The sequence below is a fragment of the Eschrichtius robustus genome, chromosome 16, assembly GCF_028021215.1.
Source record: "Eschrichtius robustus isolate mEscRob2 chromosome 16, mEscRob2.pri, whole genome shotgun sequence".
Taxonomy (NCBI): Eukaryota; Metazoa; Chordata; class Mammalia; order Artiodactyla; family Eschrichtiidae; genus Eschrichtius; species Eschrichtius robustus.
Window position 1 is genome coordinate 83843593 of NC_090839.1, and position 18587 is coordinate 83862179.

Consider the following 18587-nt stretch of genomic DNA (forward strand, 5'->3'; position numbering starts at 1 on the left):
TGCAGAGCACGGGCTCTAGGCACACAGGCTTCAGTAGTTGTGGCGCGCAGGCTTAGTTGCTCCACGGCACGTGGGATCTTCCTGGACCAGGGATTGAACCCATGTCCCCTGCATTGGCAGGCGGATTCTTAACCACTGCACCACCAGGGAAGTCCCGAAGGTTGTCCTTTTTGACCAAGCTTGAAGCTTCGGGAGGGATGGGGTGCACATGGAATAGTGAGGGAGGACGGGCACATCCACTTAGCCAGCCATGTCAGCTGAATCAACTCTGGTGATCAGTAGGATGACAGACATCACAGTCAGATTACCCTCACATCCAGCCAGTAATGCTGCTGTGAACATGGGTGTACAAATATCTGTTCTAGTTCCTACTTTAAATTCTTTTTGGTATATACCCAGGAGTAGAATTGCTGCATCACATAGTAATTCTATTTAATTTTTTTGTGGAACTGCCATAATGTTTTCCATAGCAGCTGCACCATCTTACATTCCCACCAGCAATGTACAGGGGTCTTAATTTCTCCACATCCTTGCCAATACTTGTAATTATCTGTCTCTTTTATAGTAGCCGTTCTAATGAGTGTGAAGTGATACCTTGTGGTTTTGATTTACATTTCCCTAATAATTGGTGATGTTGAGCGTCTTTTCATGTGCTTATTGGCTACTTATCTTTTGGGGGAAATGTCTTTCTGAGTCATTTGGCTATTTTTAAATTTTTTTGTGGGGGTGGGGTGGGGAGATGTGTGGATTCCTTATATGTTCTGAATATTAATCCTTTATCAGATACATGATTTGCAAATAAATATATTCTCCTATTTCGTGAGCTGCTTTTTCAGTTTTTTTTTTTTTTTTAGCCGTGCCGAGCAGCACGTGGGATTTTAGTTCCCTGACCAGGGATTGAACCCGTGCCCACTGCAGTGGAAACGCGGAGTCCTAACCACTGGACCACCGGGGAATTCCATGCTTTTTCATTCTGTTGATGGTGTCTTTTGATGCAAAAAGTTTTAAACTTCGATGAAGTTCAACTTACCTATTTTTTCTTTTGTTGCCTCTGCTGTTGGTGTCAAATCCAATGTCATGAAGCTTTCCCCCTGTATTTTCTTCTACAAGTTTTATAGTCTGAGCTTTTACATTTAGATCTTTGATCCATTTTGAGTTAATCTCTGTATATAGTTAGTATAAGGTAAGGGTCCAGCTTCATTTTTTTGTATGTGTAAAATCCAGTTTTCTGGTTTTTTTAATTTTAGAAGTAGCTCATTGTAAGTAAATCAAATGTGAGAGGTAGATATAATATGAGACAATTCCCATTTTAGTTTCACCACCCCCCCGCCCCCAAGGATATCACTCTTTAATAGTTTGACGTGTTTCTGTGTATATACAAAGATAGTTTTGTTGGATTTTTACAGAATGGAACCCTCTGCATAATATTCTGCAGTTTTTCACTCATCAACATATCCTAGGCGTCTGTCCTCTCTCTCTGTCGGTCCGTATAGATCATCCTGGTATTACTTGGGTTTTTTTGGTTGTTGTTGTTTTGTTTTTTTAACATCCTAATTCCTTATTGATGAACATTATGCTGTCTCTGGTTTTTCTTTTTTAGGGTAATTAGCAGCTCCATTTTTTTCTGTTTTGTGTATTCGATTTCTGCTTAAGATTACTTGCGAAGAAAAGAATTTGAAAACACTACATTAAGGGAGCTGTCTCAGCCATTTTCCAGTGGAATACTTTCCCTTGTTTTTGACTTCCCTCCCTCCCTCCCTCCTTTCCTTTCTTTCACAAACATCTGGTAAAGGCTTGCCTGTGCCAGTCATTGTGCAAAAGTCTGGGGGTTTTGGTCATAAGTAGAAGCCAGAAGTCCTTGCTCTCAAGGAACTCTGAGTGTGAGAGATGGTTGGAGTAGAGTGACAAGTATGGTGAGAAAGAGCAGTGCTTGGCTCTCCTGTGAGGGATACCAGGGCAACTTAGAACTTCCCAGAGAGGAGAATCTATCAGCTGGATTTTTGAAGAACAGGTAGAAATTAATTAGGTTGTGGAAGGGGGGGTGGGCATAATGTTTGTTAGATTGAGCTGAAATTGCCTTCTCATCATTGACAGCTGGTACTTGTTTTGCCCTCTGAGTTTGCACAGAATGCGTTTACTCTCTAAAGCTCCTCCGGTAGTTGTACACAGTTGTCATGTTCCCCCTGGGTTTCTTCCTGAGGCCAAGAGTGATACGTGATACAAGAAAGAACATTTTGGGTGAGAGGTGAGTAGAGAACTAAGATTCAGTTAGATAAACGTTTAACTATTAATTCATGGCATAGACTGAGGTTTCACACACGTAAAGTCTTTATTGCATTTGTTACAATATTGCGACTGTTTTATGTTTTGGATTTTTGGCCAGGGAGATATGTGGGATCTTAGCTCCTCAACCAGGGATGGAACCCAGGCCCCCTGCATTGGAAGGCAAACTCTTAACCACTGAATCGCCAGGGAAGTCCTAGTATTCTTCTTGATGTGATCTTTCCTTGCCATTTCTTGACTCATAACATTTTTCTTCTCATTGGGAACTAGTAGCTGTAGAGTTCTCATTTAAGTTCTTTTTTAGTATTCAACTCCATAGCGAAGTAACCTCTTTTTAGCTTGTCATATGAGATGATTCTTAGATTGATTGGGGAGGAAAATATGAGCACTTTGCAGATTTAACCTTGAGGCCCAGACACATAGTACACAAATGGAAAACATGGAAGAGTTTCTTGGAAAATCAATTAGGCTGCCTACTAAGTAGTTCAACAATGTTCTCCATTAAAATGGCATTATGCCCTGCAGTTCCCCACCAAAGGTCAGCCTTGCCACAGCTCTGAAATTTTCCACTGTCCTTTGCTTTGAAGGTTTCCACTTAGCATGGGCCAGGGTTTTTTCAACTGGCACTAGGTTGTTGCATGAGCTAATATCAGTCCCTAATCTGTGCTTCAGTTTCCTTATTTGTAAAAGTAGATTATCTCTCAAATCCCTTTTTGTAATAGTCAATTATTTCAAATATTTAATGTTTATTTCATTTTCTTGCATTAAATGGGAAAGACGTTGTATAATTTGGCCAAATCCTAGGTTCTGTTAGGCTCTCTGTTTACTTTGGATGCATTTGTCCCTGATTATCTGTTTTTCCATTTTAAACGTTCTTTTATGGAAGAATATGGTCTGAAGCCTCATTATATTCTTGCCAAGATATATTGCCTTTTTACTGTTAGGTAAAGGGATTAATGGTGACTTGCACATAAGGTGGCTTCCCCTTGATTTTGTTATACGCACTTCTACCACTTCTAACTAGGTCCCAACTTTATTTAAATATGCTAAAGAATTTGACTTTTTCATCAGAGTAGTGTGTCCAGCTTCCCAGCAGTACTGCAAAACAGAGTATTTACTTGATGCTACCGTGTTGTATGTCAAAACTTTATCTTGCTGCTGTTCCTGTGTTTTTAAAAAGTCTTCGATACGGTGGGGTTTGCTTTTTTTTTTTTTTTTAATGTTCTGGACTGGAATTTTGTGCAGTGGGAGGAGACTTAAAATGTTCTTTAAAATCTGAGTGCCTGTTGTTTTCACCCTCGAAGTTAGAGGCTAGCTGGAGACGAGGCTGGTCTAGATGGATAACTCAGTGGATAAAACAGGATCTAATGTATAATGCCAGGAGCGTTGGATTGGGGATTGGGAGACCTGGCCCTAAATTGCTGTGAGACCTTGGGCAAACTTTCTTTTCATGAAAAATAATAAATGAACATTACACACATGTGCACAGACATTCATAGCAGTGTTTGTTATTCAGCATAGTCAAAAAGCAGAAACAATCCAAATGTCTGCCAGCTGATGAATGGATAAAATGGATGTATTACTCAGCAGTTAAATGGAGTGAAGTGCTGTTACGTGCTGGGATGTGGATGAAGCTAGAGAGCATTATGCTCAGTAAAAGAAGCCAGTCACAAAAGGCCACATGTTACAGGAAATGTCAGAATCGGTAAATCTATAAAGCAAAAGAAGATTGTGGTTGCCTAGGGCCGGGGAAGTGGTGGGTTAGGGGAGGGAATGGGGAATGACAAGGTTTCTTTTTTGGGTGATGAAAATGTTCTAAAATTAAGATTATGTTGATAGTTGTACAACTCTGCAAATATATGAAAAGGCATTCATTGACTGTACACTTTACAGGGGGAACTTGTTATCGATAGTATATAAATCATATCTCAGTAAATCTGTTTTTAAAATGAGGCTAAATAAGCTTATTCTCAAGATCTTTTCCAGTTTTTTTTTTATATATATAAAGTTATTTTATTTATTTATTTTTGGCTGTGTTGGGTCTTCGTTGCTGCGTGCGGGCTTTCTCTAGTTGCAGCGAGTGGGGGCTACTTTTCATTGTGGTGCGCGGGCTTCTCACTGCGGTGGCTTCTCTTGCTGCGGAGCACGGGCTCTAGGCGCGCAGGCTCAGTAGTTGTGGCGCACGGGCTTAGTTGCTCTGAGGCGGGCTTAGTTGCTCTGAGGCGTGTGGGATCTTCCCGGGCCAGGGCTCGAACCCGTGTCCCCTGCATTGGCAGGCGGATTCTTAACTCCTGCGTCACCAGGGAAGCCCCTCTTTCAGATTTTTGTTTGTTTCTTTTAATGAGGCCACACGTGCTGGGTGCTCAGATTTTATAATTTATAGGAAATAAGTAAAAAGCAGTACTGTATACTGATGATTTTTTTAATGCTTTTGTGCATCTGACTGTCCACTAGAGGACAGCAAAGCCCATTTTAACCATTCCCTGGCTAATTGAGTGTTCTTAATAACACTCTTTTAGGAACCGAACCTAAAATTCTTAACTATATATTCCACTGAATGAAGAGATTTGCGTTATTACAGTAAGAGAATCTGTGGTACCGTGTGTCAGCTCTCCATTACATTAGGGGAGAAGACCCGCAAGGCACCTGTGATTGTAGATCTTACATCCTACTGAGGAGCTCTGAAAAGGGAAGGAAGTAAATTGTATTTCAAAGGCAGATGTTGAAATATCTGCACTGCAGGTTGGAGTAAGGAATGAGTCAGTTTCCATTAGAACTTTAGCAGCCTCTTAAATAGATTTTTTGGATGTGTTTGTTACTTATCCTTGTTATTCATAAATTTATACACACAAGGCTCTCAGTGGTTCTCTGTTTCTATAGGAAAGAGAAAGGACAGCCTTTGGTCCCCTCCCTGAACTCTCACACCACAGCTTCAGAAGTAGCTCAACTGTCTTTGTCCCTTGGCAGCTCTATTTCAAAGCCTGTGGCCTTCCAGGGATAACGGGCCTTTCTTATAGAAGGAAGACTGTTACTTAAAATAGGCTTTTTGCCTAGTACAGGGCAGTGAAACCCAGCAGTGCTGTTGTCAGTTAGCTAGAGCTAGCCAGGTTGTATAATAAAAGTAGCCAGCATGGCTAACTTTAGTTCAGTCATGACTGAGTTAAGCAGTATGACCTCCACAAGGTAGATGAGAGTGAGATAACCTAGTCTCTCAGCTTCTGGTGTACTGCTGAAGCTTTACCTTGTCCAGCTCTGTTGTACTTTCTGACTGTCTGAGAACGATGGTCCCCTATAATGGCATTTGTTTACGTGGATGCTCACCTCGTCGTTCAGGCTTTTTTAGTGCTTTGAAAACGTCCCAAAAAATCACCTTTTAATTAATAAAACAGCAGTACAAATAAATGAATTATCCTAAAATGGCATTTTTGTTCCTCCTCAGAATGTATATTTTATAGAGGGAGGGTTGAAAATTCCTAATTACATTTTTCTCCATCCTCTTTTACTTTGCTAATTCTAAATTAATTTGCATTTTCTGATGATGAGCAGAGGCAGTGTGGATTATGCTGAGAGTAACTGCCCTGAATGAAATCAGGCCAACCCCTGGGACTTTACAGATTTCACTTAAGTTAGAAGTTGGTGATAAAGTCAAGAGAATATTTCATATCAGTACTTAATACTTTTAAGGATTGTAGAATGCTTTATAGATACTATTTACTATTTCTAGGCCCTATAATCTGGGATTATGGTACATATTAGTGCAGAAACTGATAATCTTACTGACCAAGCTACATGACATTGTTGCATACTAGCATTATTTACACAGTACAAGTGTTCCTGCTTTTAAATGACACTGAATCTTTAAGTGGATTTCACTAGAAGAGACCTGTTTCTAGTCATTTCCCCCTCCTTGAATTCTTTGTGTGACCTCTGGCAACTTTTTTCCACCCTTCCAAGCCTTGGTTTCTTCTGTAAGATAAGTGGGTTAGACTGGAGGAGCTCTAGGAGGTGAACGTATCGGGATGCTCTCGTATCTTTACCTAGTTGCAGTCCTCTCTCAGTGTATACTGTCAGTATTACGTGAAGAATCCACATTTCATGTCTTTGAAGTCACTGTAGTAATGCTGGCCTGGTTTGGTCTCTGTTTAGGTCGCATCTGCTCTGGAAAAATGGAAGACAGCAATTCGTGAAGCTCAGACTTTTTCCAGAATGCATGTTCTACTTGGGATGCTTGATGCCTGTATCAAATGGGATATGTCAGCAGAAAATGCTAGATGCAAAGTTTGTCGAAAGAAAGGTATATTTAAATCAGAGTTGCTTATCTGAGTGTATTAGGCACTAGGACTTCCATTTCCAAGATCTTTTATCCCTCAAGAATTCTGTGTACACAACTTTTAAATGTGGTGGTGGTGGTCCAGATTTTACCTTCTCCTGAAAGTCCATAAAATGCTAGTCTTTAAAGTCACACTCTCGCAAATCACAGCAGGCCCTTTGGTGCCTCAGTTTTGAGTATAAAATAAGAGCAGTTGATCTCGCCAATCCTTAGATTTTCTATAGGGAACAAATTAGTTTTAACTAAAATTTTAAATCTCTCTTATTATCTCTGAATTTTAGTCATCCATGAAGTAAGGTGGGTGCTACCAGTAGAGGGCAGTATTTGAACATCGTGAAGAATAGTCGGATTTGGACCTTCTGGCATGGAATCCTACAGAGCGAAGCATTTGGACTGTTTAATGCTGAGAACCTTTAGAGCCCCATTATGTGTAAAAGGAACTAGATGGCTAAAAGCCCCCCCAGTGGTTGACTTCTCAGTGGCTAAAGCTGTTTTGTGATTTACTTTACAAGGATGAAAAGACCTATGTACAGTCATTCAGTTGCTCTAAAAACTGATGTAGAATGAAGGTTGGAGAGGGGAAATGATCATTTAAATTGGTTTGGTGTATTTTCAAATGTAGGGAAACCGAATGGTTTAGGGGAACCATATGAGTTGGGAAGCATTTGTGTGGTCGGGGAGGAGGAGGAAGGGCAGAAAATGTAGTACTTCGTGGGAGATTCGTCTCTTAGGGGGACAGGGGCAGCAAAAATCTCCTGCTACTGCTTGATTTTTTGCTATCTCCTAGTAAATGTTAACTGTCGTCTTCCAGCCCGGAGTAGATGTTGGGATATAAGTTAGAAGACCTGAACCCTAGATTACCTATAGTCTAGTTAATGCTACATTTCTTTTCAGAAGATGACTGCGTTTTTTAAAATGGGGTAGCAGTGTACTAGAATGTTTGCTCTTCCATCGGGTTAATCGAGGCTGAGCAGCTCTTCCTTGCAGCTCACTGACCACTGCCACACTCCCTGCAGTGCTGTACAAGTTCATCTCCTTGCAGGTGAGGATGACAAGCTGATCTTGTGTGACGAGTGTAATAAAGCCTTCCACCTGTTTTGTCTGAGGCCGGCCCTCTATGAAGTACCAGATGGTGAATGGCAGTGCCCAGCCTGCCAGCCTGCCACTGCCAGGCGCAACTCCCGTGGCAGGTGAGAATTTCTTCTTTTAAAAACAAATAAATTAATAAATAGCTGTTATACTTGAGCTTCAGTTATTCAAACTGAATGATGCTGAGGAGCTTTAAGTTCATCTTTTGTGTGCAGAGCCCCATCATTTAAGGTATTACAATGGGGGCTCAAAGGGCTCTGATTTAATTTTAGCTTAATTGTCGACATTTCTAGTTTTCCTTACCAGCCGTGTTTTATGTCTTCTTGGTCATACGTTCTTCTCAAATAACATATCCTTTGTCTTTTGCTTCCACTTTGCCCACTTCTTAATTTGTGATGACTTCTGCAGCCAGTCACTGCTAAAAATCCTGAAACGCATTGCCTTCCTTACCTGTACCTACTCTTTTCCTTCCTTAGCATGATTAGAATTTTGATGTCAATTTGGTGTCTTCCTCTCCCCCGTCTCCCTGTTCATTCACTTGCCAGATGTTATCAATTCAGTGTCTAGATGTCTTAATGAGTCAGCGTCCTGCCGTCCATTCCCCATGGTCCCTGCTGTCATTTGGCCCTCTTCCATCTCTCATCTGGGCTCCTTCAGTGGCTTCTCAACTCTGCCTCATATCTTCCTCCCTCTTATCCACCCAGCTTTTGTGGTGATACCAGAATGGTTTACATAAGACAAAGATTTGCTTATGTCACTGTCCTGTTCAAAAACTTCGATCTTCCCCTTGTCTCTAGAATCAAGTCCAAACTCCCTAGCCTAACTTTTGAGACTCTTATTATATAATACTAGCTGATGTTTTTATGAGCCCTTGTTCCCATATTTGTGTGCTTGTTACAGGCTGTTCATTGTGCATCCTTGCCTCTTGTGCTTTCCTCCCAGCTGGGAATATTCCCTGTCCCCAGAACTCCCACCTGGCTAAACTGACCATGGCCTACCTAAAATTTCACTGCTTTTTGGAAACATCCTTAGGATTAATTGTTCCTCCTCTGTGTTCCAATTCAGCTTTCCATGTCCAAAGTTGTTTTTTGATGCATCTTGCCTTTTTGGTCAGTTTTATCCACGGCTGTCTTCCTATGAGATTGTTTCTGCCCTGAGAGTAGAGGTGGTGCTTTGTTCTTCATCCTCATCCCAGTAAGGCCAAACATAGGGCCTTGTAAAGAGGAGACGCCTAATGTTTGCCAAAGTTAATAACGTTTTCCACGTTGAAATTTGAGGTTGTAGAAGAGCAGCTTGTAAGCAGTCTGGCTTGGTGTCTCTTTGAAAGGTCAGAGCTGTTTGATCCTGACCCTGCCTAACAGCATTACTCGGTTATTTCTCACTCCATTCCAGCTACACTTAGAGAGATGAGGCTGCTGCTCTGAAATGGTGAGGCTTTGGACCAGCTGTTCTGAGCTGGGATTACCAGTGCTTTGATGTTATGGTCATCTGCAAGCTGTTTCAGCTCCTGGAAGGGGGCCATCAAGGTGGGGTAACACCTGTCTGGGCTGTTTATCCTTTCAGTCCACCCCGGCACTGGGGACAACTTTTAATACCTGAAATGTTACATTATCTGGCTGTTTTTGTGAGACAGAAGGAACAGAGTTTTGTTCTGTGTGTTGAGGGGTGGGGTTGCATTTTGGTCTTGGTTTTTGCTGCCATTAGTATCGTAGCCAGAGGGTTTGGGGCCTGATAGAGGAGACACTCTGTTAAAGCTTAGGTTTTCATTCTGCTTCCTGTGTCCTGGCCTAGATTCAGGTTCCCTCCCCTTAGCATGAAATCTGTCTAGTCTGTGGAGAGGGAAAAGTTGCCGCAATTTATGTGGGACTTTACCTTTCTTAGGACCCCTTTGGCCTAGATCCGTGTTCTCTACAAGTGTCTTTCCCCCCACAGGAATTATACGGAGGAGTCTGCCTCTGAGGACAGCGAAGATGATGAGAGCAATGAAGAGGAAGAAGAGGAGGAGGAGGAGGGGGAGGAAGATTATGAGGTGGCTGGTTTGCGACGTAAGTATTCAGTTTGCTTTCATAGTTAACCTCACAGTCTTCTAAGCTGACTTGGAAAGACTGGGTTGGCGGTAGATAACCCAACAAGGCCATCGTGCCGTCTTTTTTTCACAAGTTGTGGTGGAGGGGCGACTGCTGCCATCTTTTAAATGGGTTTTCAAGATGCCAGTTAACTACCTTCCTAGTAGGAGGTTGGGTGGCTTGGTCTCAGAACATCAAACTATGGCAGATCCACTTGGTCCAAGATTTCATGGAATTCAAGGCCCCAGGTCTGTTTATGACGGGTCTGCTGGTTCTGAGCCCCTCAGTGTGAGGATGGGGTAACGAGGGTCTAGGCCCATGCTGTCTCTTGCAGTTCTTTTGGCCTCTGGCGCAGTGTTGCTTTTAAAGAAGTTGTTTTTTTCTGTGGTTACAGTGGTTCTTCTCTTCCCTGTAGTGTGCAGGGCTGTAGGTTTGCTAGTTGAAAAGAGAAGACTTTTTTCCATGGTTTAGGCGTAGTTGTTAGGAAGGTTCAGATCTGTTTCTCTCTAGATGTCAGTAGGGGGAAAAGGCCTCATCACTTAAGCTCACCTTGTTGACTCAGTCTCTCATGTTCGTTTTTCATGAGGCTTTGAGAGTCGTGTCATTTTTGTTAAACCTTAAGTCCTGCAGTCGAGCCTTTTAACAGGCTCCCTTTTTGCAAAATATACCCTTCTTTGTAGGTTAATACAAATATAAGATTTTGATGAGCTTTTCAAGAGAGGTACGGTTCCCAAGATCATAACTCCCTGGACAATCGTACTTGGTGGAAGGAGAGAGAGGATGTTTGGCACACCTGGTCCTTACTGTACTGGCGCTGTCAAAACCTGAGGGCTTTGGGCTTGCACCCCTGCTACTGTCTTCCCCGATCCTGCAGGGTTTTAATTTGGGACACCTACACTTCTCTCATTCCTCTAGGGCTCCTTTTGTTTTTCCCAAGGCATGATTTTTCAAGTCTCTGGGTAAGGAGACAAGTAGTCCATTAACCCTGCATTACAGAGAGACCACGGAGTACTGCCAGAGTCGTGATTTGGATGCATGGTTGTCTGGGAACAGATTCTAAATATAGCAATGGACTGATTTTGTTTATTTTCCAAGTAATGGTTGCTTTCCACTTTCAAGTTATTCCTCTCTTTCCAGGGAATTGTTCCCTCTCCAGGTTTCTAGGGCCTTGTCTACCAAAAGGATCCAGGAAGTGTTTGGTACTTCAGAGCCTCTTGTCTACTCTGCCTTGTAGGCCACCAACCATGTGGTTCCCTAGTGCAACTCGAGGCCCTGGGCCGATGGCTGTTCCCTGCATCCAGCATTTCATCCTTGGCATCAGCTCCTTACCCTCTCTTCCTCGCCTAGTCTTTCAACTTAGTGAACCTAAAATAGTCAGTGAGGGGTCATCATGGTCTGGAAGTAGAATATAAAACATTGTTTACTGATTCTCTGTATCATTGCCTCCGTATACCCCTATCTGTGTCCAAATTGCCCCTCCCCGTTTTCCAGGGGAAAATTCGCTTAGTGGAGCAGCCTTGAGCTAATCCTGATGGAACATTGTTTCCTGAAGATTATTGAGAAATGTTGGTTTGTCTGACATTGAGCGCCTGTTGTAAACCTGAGAAACAGGCAGCCTCGGGTGCCTTTGTAGTTTTTATTCTCTCTTGGGGGATCCCGGGCAGGGCTCTTGTGGAAGTGGCCGGGCCTACTGTCTATGGTTTTTAGAAATTGCAGAAAGCAGGACTGGGCTAGCCTTAAACTGGATTCAATGAGGCAGACTTCACATAAGTACTTTACAGAAGTATCAGCTTTTCTCTGAAAAGATTGTGGTGGTGAGTATAGGATAACTCTGGGAATTATGAAACAGGATCCGTTCCACACTCAGATTCCATCTTACATGTAAATACATGCATTCTCAGGCTGAGCTTAGGCTGAGCTTGGGCTGAAGGAATTCCCAGGCAGACCCATCAGCAAGTGGCTTCTTCTCCTAAGTGAGTCAGTTTACAATTGATTCCTTCCAGGCCCTCATTCCTGAGAGTAACTGAACAGGGTGGGGACAGAGAGTGGACGTACTAAAGGAACTGGCCTTCTGAAGAGACTCTTGAAAGGTCTTTGGCAGTTGATGAAAAGTATCCATTCTTCCATCTGCTACTGCTGCCCTTAAAGTGTCCTGTGAGGTCGGCAGGAGACGGATAGCAAGCAAGAGCACCTCCTAACCAAAGGAAGCCATTGCTTTGCTTGTCCAGAGTATCACCCCTTCCATGGGCATGCTCCCTTCATCCTCAGGTCTGCTGTGAATGCATATTTTTTATTTCAGTGAGACCTCGAAAGACTGTCCGGGGCAAGCAGGGTGTCATCCCCCCTGCAGCAAGGCCAGGCCGACGACCAGGTAAGAAGCCGCATCCTACCAGGAGGTCTCGGCCGAAGGCACCACCTGTAGACGAGGCTGAGGTTGATGAGCTGGTAAGAATTATTTATCATCTGCTCTGTAGCGTTTCTGGTTCGTATCCCCCACTCCAGCATTAGGAATTCAGCAGGCAACAGGTGGGAGCCTCCCCTCCGCTCCCTCCTCCCTAACTTTGGAGACTGATGAGGCAGATGGATGGGCCTGTAGGCAAACGAGGCAGCAGGCCCTCCGGGAACAGCTATGTCCGGCATTCCCCTGCTGCAGCCTGCAAACATCTCCTCTAGTTAACAGGCAGCCTGTGACTTGTTAAGGATTTTAAAATAGTATCCATGTGTCTCCCATGGCTCAGAGGGGCTGGGTCTCCGTTGTGGGAATGTCAGCAATGTTGGAGCCTCACTTACTCTTGGGTCTTTTGCCGACAATTGTCATGGGAGGGACATTACCCTCCCCTCTGCTCCTCAACCAATGTAATTTTAGTGGTTTTACTTTAGGTTTCACTTGAAGTTTAAAGAACAGAAAGAGGCTCTTGAAAACTTGCTTCTTTTGACAGATTAAATTGGAGCTGGAGGTGGGCTGGAGGCATAAAAGCAAGCCATTAGGGTGCTCAAAGGGCATTGCAGGCACCTCCTGTGTGCCTGGCCCTAACCCCTTCAACTCTGTGCCCCTACTGCTGTGAGTCACGGCCTGTTCCTGCCACCTGGAAGGGAGGCGGGCCCCTTTTTTCTTTCGCCACTTAGCTGCTGCAGGCCTGCAGGGGGGAGCCCAGGAAAGGAATTGTACCTCTTGCTTTTCTTCCCTCTGACACCCCACCCCCACAAAATTGGCTGTGGGTGGTCCCCATAACCCACCTGGCTTTCTGCAGTTGCTTGTTTAAACTCATCCACAGTGTGACCGTAATCCCAGGTCCATCTGCTCTCAGAGGGCTGGCGTCCTGGCGACAGTGGCCCTCTAGCTGGCCCCTGGCAGGACTGCTGTAATACAGCAACTGCTGCGTGTCCTCCACGGCTTCGCTCACCGTCCGCCGGGGCGGAGGCAGGTGGGCTCGTGCCCCCTGCTGAGAGCGCTGCCCGCCTGCAAGTCAGATGATTTTGACCGTCTCTGCTCCGAGAAGATGATTGACCCTTTTCTTTTCTGTGTTAAGCAGATATATGCGTTTCCTGCCCTGTCCACTCTTCTTTTCTCAGACCTGTAATAACATGTCGTCTTTCTTTGGCGCCAGGTACTTCAGACCAAGCGGAGCTCCCGGAGGCAAAGCCTGGAATTGCAGAAGTGTGAAGAGATCCTCCACAAGATCGTGAAGTACCGCTTCAGTTGGCCCTTCAGGTGAGCTCCGTGGCCTCAGGCGCAGGGGAGTAGGGCCAACCTTGCAGCTGAACCCCGAGGACACATCTCAGTGGCAGGGAAATGAGCTTCCAGACTAGCAGAGCCCGCTCTGAGTGCAAGCGAACACACTTGCTCTGCCTGCCAGTGGGCTGGTCTCAGCAGGGGGGGGCGTTCTGGGGCTGGTGGTTTGATAACAAGGTTTCTGTCCATTGGATTCAGTGCTGCGCTGATCTCCCCATTCGGTTCTTCTCCACAGGGAGCCCGTGACCAGAGACGAGGCTGAGGACTACTATGACGTGATCACCCACCCTATGGACTTCCAGACAATGCAGAACAAATGTTCCTGTGGGAGCTACCGCTCTGTGCAGGAGTTTCTTACTGACATGAAGCAAGTGTTTACCAACGCTGAGCTTTACAACTGCCGAGGCAGCCATGTTCTAAACTGCATGGTGAAGACAGAACAGTGTCTGATGGCTCTGTTGCATAAACATCTTCCTGGCCACCCATATGTCCGTAGGAAACGTAAGAAGTTTCCCGACCGGCTTGCTGAAGATGAAGGGGACAGTGAGCCAGAGCCCGTTGGACAGTCCAGGGGACGAAGACAGAAGAAGTAGAGAGGCAGGGGCCCTGGTAAGGGAGCTGAGGTTGGGGGAATCGAGGGAGAGAGCGAGGGAGGGGGGAGGGAGGCGAGAGAGGAAGCTGGAGAAGAACGTGGAAGGGAGGAGGTCACGGGGAGCCCAGGAATGCCTGTCATCCGAGCTTGTGCCGTGTCTCCAAAACTCTCCATGGGCCTTAATCAAGCAGAGCACTTTGGAGAGCCTAATACTGGGTTGGTGGTCTTTGCCCAGACATACTGTGGGGGATAGATGGCCTTAACCCCCCCTTTCCGAGAGTTTCCAGGACGAGTCCCAGGGTATGGCTTTTCTTGTGAACCCAATTCCTTTTCTTTCTTCTTTCCTAAGGTCCCTCCCACTTTGGCCACCACAACAGTGCCAAGCCCTCTGGTCTCCAGGGGAGGGATTACTGTATTACGTAGAAGGATGAAGGGTAATCAGGCCAACTGGGTTTTTTAATCTATATTTATACACAGTCTTGTTTCTTTAAGCCTGTGCTCTGTCTCTCCCTCCCTCCCTCTCAGGTGACGGTATCAGTGAGTGCCATACAGAATTCTGTGTTCACCAGCATCATGAAACAGTTGTGGTCTGTTGAGTTGATCTTGGCAGAGTAAAGGGATATGTCCTGTAGCCATTCCTGAGTACCCCTCCCCTTCCTTGTGACAGCTCTCTCCCCGCTCCCGCCCCACCTCGCCCCCTGAAAAAAACCCTAAGGCACTTCACTCAGAGACTGGAGCCCTGCTTGTAACCATGCATATAACCTTTACTTTGATGGGTCTGGCCAGAGGGGTGTTGGAGCCCAGCCCACCCACATACCAGACAAGCTCTTAGGGGAGCAGAAGAAAAGCAGGAAGAACTTAAATGTTTAATTTTTTTTAAATTGACTTTTCTAGTTATTAAAAGTTGCTTGTTTCAGCAGTGATATTGTATAAAGAACATCTTGTAAAAATATTTCTGTCATCTTGCTTTAGCACATGTACAGTACAGTTTATATGATGACGTGTTTGCTTTACTTTGCCCAGTCTCCTCCCTTGGCCCATCGTCTCTCCTTTAGAGAAGTTGGGTTGGGGCTTACCAGGGCCAGCAGTGGGGACCTGGTCATGGACGCGGTCCCTCTGCCTGCCCTGGTGGCTGCTTCCGCCGCCTCTGTGTGCAGTGCCCCTGCTGTGCTGTTCTGGCCTCAGACTCAGGCTCCCCAAGAACCTGAATCTCTCAGTGCTCAGTGCCGGGGTGGGGGGCGGAGGGCAGGAGGAGGGGCTCAGCGGCCCCTTCCTACAGTGAGTCTAGCACTAGTAGTTATGTTTAGGCAGAACTTTGTAGTCTTCTTTCCCTTTTATGGCAGATTTTGATAAAAACGCAAAACAGGGTTTAATTTTCTTTTCTGTCTGCTTTGAATTTGGAAAAATGGGAGCACCTAAGCTCTTCTGTACCTATTTAAAGTAAGGGAAAAGAAGTCCACCAAGGGGCTTGCAGCTCACAGAACCTGAGAATAAAGCCTCTTAAAGTGAAACTTCAAGGTGTGGTCCTATCCCCTGGCCTCCTTGCCTCCTTGGGGTTTGCTCCAGGGGCTGCTGGATAGGTTTACCATCTTGGCCCCCCCAGGCTTGGAGTTAGCACTGAAGTTACAATTTCACAATCCCAGCCGCCGACACCTGCCCTGCCTCTTACCCTAGAGCCAGTCTGTTCTTGTTAACAGTGAGAATTCCGTGTTCCCACTTCAGTGACCCCTGAGTTTTGTTGTTTTTTAAGTTGTCTTTAAGGAGGAAGGGCCCCATTAAAGGGTAAACTTGTAATAAATTGGAATTTCAAATAAACATTATGTACTTGTGTTTATAAAGAAGAAACAATTCTGGTGAATTTTTCTTTGTGCTCTTGGAGGGTGGTGCAGTCCCGAGCGAGCGCTGGTTTCTCATGGACTCTTGGAGCCTGTTCTTCTGGAGAGGACCTCCTCTGACTTAAGTCTTTTTAACCACAGGTCAGATCCATCTACTGCATTTCTTAGCTTCCAGGAGAGAGTTCTGGTGCCCTGGGTAATGGAAGCCGTGACCTTCAAGCCTCTCCTGGCCTTGTCTTTGTCTCAACACCCACCCCCCTTCCCCCCATTCCATTTGAAACTTCTAAGAACTAGGAGAAAGTATTTTTTAAGGCTTCGCTATGGGCACTTGTGTAGTCCTTCACGACTTAATCTTGGGGGAAACTCTTGACATTTTAAAACACTTTTCAAGGAAAATATAAAACATACACAAAAAGAGTGGAAATAGAACAAATTCCCACCTACTCAGCTTCAGCAGTTCTACTACATAGCCAATCTTGTTTTATTCATGCCTTCATTTATATTTTATGCTGGGAGTTTTTTATAAAGTCAGAGTGGCTAATTTGAGTAGATCACTGCTGGCTGGCAACCTGCCTGTGGAGTTCCAGGATTTTGTAGGGCCACTGCACGATCCCATTCACTGAGAAGCGAAACTGCCAGTTCCTGACCAGCTGCACCAGGGATGGCATAAGGTAAAATAGGAAGAAATCTGAGGAGAAACCTAAGTCCTGGGTGCGGGTTCTGCCACCGACTCCCTTCGTGGCTTTGGTGAGCGTGGGCTTTGAGCCAGGCCTGCGCCAAGCACTCAGGGATTTTCAGTCCCGCAGGGGAGGAAGTGGTTTGCCCCAAGGTTGAACTGAATTTGACCAGCCCTCCAAGCTCTGGAGGAGGGAGCTGTGTAACCTCCAGGCATTTTCCACACAGGCACGGTTGGACTTGGGGCTCCCAGCCCACCCACACCTGTGAAGTCCTATTCCTGGGGTGGGTTTCTTAGGCTACACCAGGCCAGCGCCTGTGGGGCCTTGTCATCTCACCTAGGCTCTGTATCCTGGTCCTATGCAGCCATCCCAGCCCATTCTTCCCTATCAGGAGAAACCTAACTTGGGTTGACTACTGCAAATGGAGACAAGAAAAATTTTTCCTGAGGACGGGTCTGGATTACGCTGGCAATCAACAGAGACCAACCCCTCTTCCTGCCTACTCTTCTTTCTCCTCACACCCTGTCCCTGGGGAGGGGGCACAATCAAGGGTGGCAGTGAGCTGGTGACTGGATTCCAAAGCGGCTACTCGGGCGGTGGTGCTTCCACTAGGGAACCAGGTCTCCCACTTGCCTGAGAGCCAGGGTCCCCTCCGCAGGGTACCGAGCGAGACACTTAGACCAGGTAAGGGGAGAAGGCTGCTCCTCTGTTACCCCCGCCCAGGACCCCCAGGCCTTTTCACGGGGGGACTGTCCTGGAGCTTCCTCCTTCAGGGTGGGACTGAGCAGAGAGTGAGGGCAGCTACTGACCCCCACCCTGGGGGCGCGGCCTCTCCTCACTCTGACCTCAGTCAAGATCACCCCTGCTGACTCCAGTGAACTTTGAATTGTTTCCCTGGAACTGATACTGACTGAGGTCAGGGCTCAGAAGTTCCTTTAAGAACAAGCACAGGCTCGGCCCCCAGACAGGCTCAGCTGGCGTGGACACGTGCACAGACGTGCTGCTCTAAGGGGCCCTGTGCTGGGCTACGAGGCCCCTGAGGGAAGGGGTGGGGGGGTCGGGGGCACACAGCGCACAGGCCGGCAGGTGTTGGCTTCTGAGGTGTTTCCATTGGGTTCTGGAATCTCTTTTTTGGGGGTGGGGGGAAGTCCCACTGTGGGACCGGTTTCTCTGGACAAAACCGCCCTAGGTTTTGTAACGCCCACCCTGTTCCTCTCACCCCATGCCCCGATGGACTCCATGGTGTGAAGTCACAGGCTCTGGAGGCCACAGTCTCCCTGGCTGTGTGAACTTGAGCCAACCGAGCCCTTCAAACACTTCCCTTGTCTGCAAAACGGGGAGAGGAGGATCAGATGGAGGACTTCTGTAAAAGGTCTTTAATAATGTTTCCTTCTTCCTCTTCCTCTAGGGTCTGGGACTTTTCCATAATGTCGTCCAGCGCTGAGAAGCCTTAGCTGGCAAGGCCCGCCCGCCCGCCCTCCCTCCCAGGTCCTGGCCTGTGTGAACCATCTCAGCCTCAAAGCAGAGCCCCCTTGGGGCCTGTCCTGATTGCACGCCCCCCACCCCCCGCCATCCCAGTTGTCCTGGAAGCCAGTCTTGTTTCCGCTGAGTGGGACACAGCCAAGTGCCCACTGACTGGCAAGGACTTGGGTGAATTGGTGCCACTCCTGATGCTCGCCCTCCCCTCCACCCTTGGCCCATACACATCACTTGCCTTTCTCCTCCCGTTTCCAGAATCCTCTCCTTTGCCTCCGGCTGCCCCTGCCCTAGTGCAGGCCCTCAGCAGTTTCAGGTCGGCTCCCCGCAAACCTGGCCTGTTAAGCCCGGCTCGGTGCAGCCACTCCCCCTCCCACTCCCACCTTGGGCCCCTGTCACCTTCATTAAGCTCATTCTGTTTCTCAGTCAGGGACCCTCCCCCGGCGAGTTGCCACATGTTAGGGTCACTTGGTTTCACTGGTCAGAGAAGGCACGAGGACTTAGCC

General features: G+C 46.3%; 1 protein-coding gene across 1 annotated transcript in view; it reads left to right on the plus strand.

The window, feature by feature from the left end:
• The window catches only part of BAZ1B (bromodomain adjacent to zinc finger domain 1B), a 66853-nt gene extending 50925 nt beyond the window's left edge, over positions 1–15928 (plus strand). Inside the window, exons 14-20 of the mRNA XM_068565361.1 lie at positions 6430–6577; positions 7656–7803; positions 9635–9747; positions 12068–12213; positions 13377–13480; positions 13737–14110; positions 14619–15928. Coding sequence (XP_068421462.1) covers positions 6430–6577; positions 7656–7803; positions 9635–9747; positions 12068–12213; positions 13377–13480; positions 13737–14094 — 1017 coding nt within the window. The 3' untranslated portion in view covers positions 14095–14110; positions 14619–15928. The remainder of the gene's footprint in view (positions 1–6429; positions 6578–7655; positions 7804–9634; positions 9748–12067; positions 12214–13376; positions 13481–13736; positions 14111–14618) is intronic.
• Positions 15929–18587: the final 2659 nt, after the last annotated feature.